General features: G+C 41.0%; 1 protein-coding gene across 1 annotated transcript in view; it reads left to right on the top strand.

The window, feature by feature from the left end:
* The first annotated feature begins 368 nt into the window (after positions 1–368).
* UBE2K (ubiquitin conjugating enzyme E2 K) overlaps positions 369–5,093 on the top strand; it is a 94,163-nt gene continuing 89,438 nt past the window's right edge. The window contains exon 1 of the mRNA XM_028492561.2: positions 369–626. Within this exon, the coding sequence (XP_028348362.2) occupies positions 564–626 (63 nt within the window). The 5' untranslated portion in view covers positions 369–563. The remainder of the gene's footprint in view (positions 627–5,093) is intronic.

Genomic DNA, 5,093 nt, shown 5'->3' with positions numbered 1-5,093 from the left:
CGTGGGTTCTGGGTCTGGCTGAGTCAGGGCGGCGCTCTGAGCCGAGTGGGGCCGCGTGAACCGGTCAGGTTGGATTCGAACTTTCGGTTAGAGGCTAAATTCTGGAAGCCTCGATCATATCACATTGGTTCGTACGGAGGAGGCGCCGGAGAGCACCGCGGAGGCCCGGGTAGCGCCGGCCTACGCAGAAGCCGCACCCTCCTGGCCTCAAACGCCGGCAGGGCGGAGCCACGCGGCCGCAGCTCGGGCAGAGACGCGAGGCGCGGCGCAGCGCGGCGCGGCGCGGGTTCGCGACTGAGGCGTAAGGGGCTACGACGGCAGCGGCTGCGCCGCCCGGCCGGGTCAGCGTCGTGCGCATGCGCGGACCCGGCGCCATTTTGGTGGCCGGGCGCGGAGGTGATTCCACACTCAGGCGAGCGCGGCGGCAGGGGTGGCATTGGCAGCGTTCGTGTGCTCGGGTGTGAATCGCAGAGGGAGGAGGCGGTGGAGGAAGAGGTGGCGGCGGTGGCGGTGGTCGTAGCGGTGGCGGAGGAGGCGGGTACGAATCAGCTGCGGGCGGAGACATGGCCAACATCGCGGTGCAGCGAATCAAGCGGGAGTTCAAGGAGGTGCTGAAGAGCGAGGAGGTCAGAAATGAACTCCCGGACGTCCCCCACCTCAGCCCAGGGCGGGAGGGCCTTTCCAGTGGCGACCCCAATATCCCTGGTAACCCCCGGGTGGGCTTCTTTGCTGCCACCCTTCTGCTTGTGGGGAAGCAGCAGTCTCCCCCTCCTTCCGTCGTTTTCCCCTCCCCTCCCAGGGCCCTGGGATGGATGGTCTCGCGGGCGGGTGGTTTGGGGAGGAATACGGTTTGGGGGGCGGATGGAGGAGGGGAGCTTATCGGCGGGGTGTGAGCTCTAGAGAGAGCCCCAAGGCGGTGGCAACAGCTGGAAGTGTGGCTGTAGGGTGGGGAGGGAGCAGGCCGAGCCTGAGAAAACCCGGGAAGTGGGTTGGGGGAAGGGGAAAGGTGGTAACTGGATCCGGAGAGCCGCGCTGCCCAAAGGCCCACTCTTTTTAAGGGTATTCTGGGTTATAACAGGTCTGGCCGCCACGGTCCTTTCCTTAGGGAAGGAGCGATGCGAGTCCTTAGGTATTGATGAAAGAAGGACGTTCAGAGTTACTCCCTCTCAGTTCAGTATTGGGAGAGAAGAGAAGGCATAATGGGTACTGTCTTCTTTGAGTGGGGGGGGGGGGATAAGGGAGTTTTCACCTGAGATAGGAAATTAATTCCATATTAGACCGTTATCTCATTTCTACTTACCCCGACATCTAGGCCTCTTTTCGATTGACATCTAAAAGCTTTTTGACTGGGTAAAGGCAAGTTGTTTGGTGTATTAAAGACATTTAAATATTTTTAGCTAGGATTAGGAAAAAATAATGGAGTGTACGAGAAGCTTATTTCAAAATACTGTCTACAAGTTACAGAGTATCCCAAGACAGTGCCTCTGTGACACTGTTGTGTTGTGCCATGAAACTTCACTATGATGTCCCTCATAGTTAACTTGATTCTTACTTTTGAAGAACATCCCTATTAAAAAACATGAGGTTTCAGCAGATTAATACATTGTTATATCTCCTTATTAAGTAGGTTTATCTCAACATATTTATATCTGAAATGTATTTATATATTATAATATATCTGATATTTAGATCTGATAAAAAAATTTTTTGTCTTAACCTGCTCTTGAGTCCTTTGGAAATTTTAGATACTCTAGTATTAGCCGCACTTATTAATGTAAGATATTTAAAGTGTTTTAGTAATTTGACTCAAAATTATGAACGTATCAGTACAGTTTTTATTTTCATACCCAAATCAAGAAGAATGCTAGGTTGTTTTCCTCCTTGGATTCAACAAAGAAAGATTAAAAATACTGACTAGTTATTTTCAAGATGTCACGTATCATTATTGGATGTATTATTGCTATTTGCATTTTACTCTTACATTGGTACTTTAATGATGTGAATGATTTGTGAAATTCAGCATTCTAAGTACGTGATGAGTTATTAACATAAGTATAATAGCAGTTGAACGTTGCGTCTAAAGTGATTATGTATTTTTCCAGTTAGACATGGAGAAAATTCTTTAAGATTATTTAAAAATGCCAAATCCTAGCAGATTTATTGAATGTAATAGTATATAAGTAATGATTGGTTTTACAGAGCATGTGTATGTACTCTGACCTCTGTATTTGTTCAAGTGCCAAAACTCTGAATGGAAGGATGACTTTGTATTTTTGTGGTACAGTGCAGAAAAAGAGTCATAAATGCCTGTACTGATATACAGTGAAACAGTGATTCTAAGTTTTTCTCTAATAAGAAAATATATTCCAGGACAGTTGACATATATCTTCCTAATGAAAGTTTGCAGCTAATATTGTTGCCAGTAGCCTAAAACATTTCTTCTATAATACAGTTGTACAAGCCTGAAACTTAATATAAGACTTTAATGCGTTATTTTCTATTAATTAAAAATGGTAAGTTACTGCTCTCATAATTCATATAGTCTCTGCATTATGTGAGGTGACTTTTCACCATGATATTCTTAGTACTTAAATTGATGCTTACAAGAAATCTTGTATTGCTATAGTATTGTTAAAATTATACAGCTCTATATTAAGTAAGGGATGATGAAGGCTTGCTTCAAGTGACATAGTGTTTCAGAGGAAGAAAACAGAAAATACAAACAGGCAAATTATTTTTTTAAGAACAGTACCTTTATAAATCTGGAATGAAACTTCTTCCAGAAAGTAAGTTAAAAGAACATTTAGGAACGGGTCAGATATTGGAATATATAACCAGTAAATAGCTTTATTTTCACCAATATTTTATTTAATTGATATTTTACTAGGTCCAGTTCTATAAGTGGATTATGTTGATTATTTTCAACTCATTGAAGAACTTGTAGTACAGTCCACGTGTTTCCTTTTTATGTATGTAAATGCAGTATTTGAGTGGCTGGTCAAGTAATCAAGTATTTCCTCATGTAAATCTCCATTTTACCAAAGTTTATTTCATAAGCTTGTGTTTACTAAGACTCCTGATTGATTTTAAGGATTTTTTTTCCCCCTTTTAAGTGCCTTAGTAAAGACAGCTGACATTTGCTGAATTCTGGCCATAAGAAGTTGTAAGTGGCCACTGTTGGAGTGTGTTGTTAATTAAAATACAGCCTCCAAGATAAATTAAATGTGAAAAGCACGGTGCAGAATAGTGGGAGGAGGCCACCATTTGTGTCAGAAGTGGGAGAATAGGTGTATTTGTCTGTATAGGTGAAAGGATTAATGAGAAATTGGTAACATTGATTGCTTCTCTGTCGGAGAATTGGGTGTCTGGGGCAACAGGCATCAAAAGATCCCTTTTGAATTTTGAGTCATGCTAATATGTTATTTACTCAAAATAAATAAACCATGTAGGCCTTTTTTCCTGAGACTGTGTTTGGAAGTCTGTCCTTTATGTGTCAGGTTTATTTAAATCTGAGTGTGAATTTTTTATTTATTTATTTTTTTTGCAATACGCGGGCCTCTCACTGTTGTGGCCTCTCCCGTTGCGGAGCACAGGCTCCGGACGCGCAGGCTCAGCGGCCATGGCTCACGGGCCCAGCCGCTCCGCGGCATGTGGGATCCTCCCGGACCGGTGCACGAACCCGTGTCCCCTGCATCGGCAGGCGGACTCTCAACCACTGCGCCACCAGGGAAGCCCCTGAGTATGAATTTTAAGTAATGTTTCAAAGTTGCTAGTCATGGAAAATTGATTTAAAGTACATTTTATAGTTATTTTTTGAGTTGAATTACATAAGTGAGTTGTTGCTTACAAGGATAGAATAAAACTATAATCTGTATTCATAGGTTGTATTATTATTTACTATCAATTATTATTGGTATTAACAACCACCATTTGTAGAGGAGCTCTCAGTTCCGTTTGTTTATATACATTATTGCTAATTCTCAAGAACAGGTCTTTGAATTAGATTTCTTATTTCTTAGATGAGAAAATTGAGATTCAGAGAAGTTAAATTATTTGTCCGCAAATGTATAGCTTTGAGATGTAAATCTAAGTCTGCTTGTGTTTATATTGTACAATGCTGTCATGACTTGCCAAAGGTAGGCATACTTTTAATTATTTAAAAATAATTGAACCTGGTTTGTATTACTGATTAAAGGATTTAAACACAACCTAATTTAATTGTTAGTTTAAACATTAAAATAAGTGTTACCTGTAATTAAAGGTTTACTTGCATTTCAATATGGAAAATATTTTTAAATTTGATGTTCAGTGAAGTAAAATGCCCTTAAATCAGTGCACATACTCTTGCTTGTTCTTGTGCTGTATGGTACCTGTAGTTTTTTTCATATTGTAGCTGCACTTTGCTAACTAGGATTTTCTAGGATTCTCATGGGGAATATTTAAATCTATGGCATTAACAAATTGGTTTCACGAAAACTACTATTGTATACATTTTCCTTAAGTATTTAAATGGATTTTTGTATCTTTTATTTTAAATTTTATATATTTGATTATTCTGTGTAGAACTAGTTGCAAATCTTTAGAAGAAAGTCTCTTGATTTCTGTAGACCATGCAACCTTGTTACTATGTGGGCCATATGGGGCAGATAATGAATTCTTTGTTGTGGGTGGTTCTCCTGTGCATTGTAGGATGTTTAGCACTATCCCTGACTAATAGCACTAGATGCCAATAGCGCAGGCAATCCTCCCTCTACCTCCCTACCCTCTCCCTGCCAATCATATCAACTAAAAATGTCTCCAGACTTTGCCACATGCTGAGAACCACTGCTGTAGACAAAACTCTTTAGAAGAACATTTGAGACTGTTAACTAGGTAGGATGTGTAGTATGATTTCTCTAAAAGATGAATGAATGGAAGTAAAGGTACAAAAAATTATATAACATGGCTACTTCTAGGTTTGAATGTTCTGTTTTTATTTGAAGACTTTGCCCCTTATTAATTAATTATCATCATTTTCTTTTAAACTTTTTCCTTTTTTTTTTTTTTTTTTTTTTTTTTTTTGCGGTACGCCGGCCTCCTACCGTTGTGGCCTC

The sequence above is a fragment of the Physeter macrocephalus genome, chromosome 7, assembly GCF_002837175.3.
Source record: "Physeter macrocephalus isolate SW-GA chromosome 7, ASM283717v5, whole genome shotgun sequence".
NCBI lineage: Eukaryota > Metazoa > Chordata > Mammalia > Artiodactyla > Physeteridae > Physeter > Physeter macrocephalus.
The sequence above is the reverse complement of the archived record's forward strand: the minus strand, read 5'-3'. Positions and strand labels throughout refer to the sequence as shown.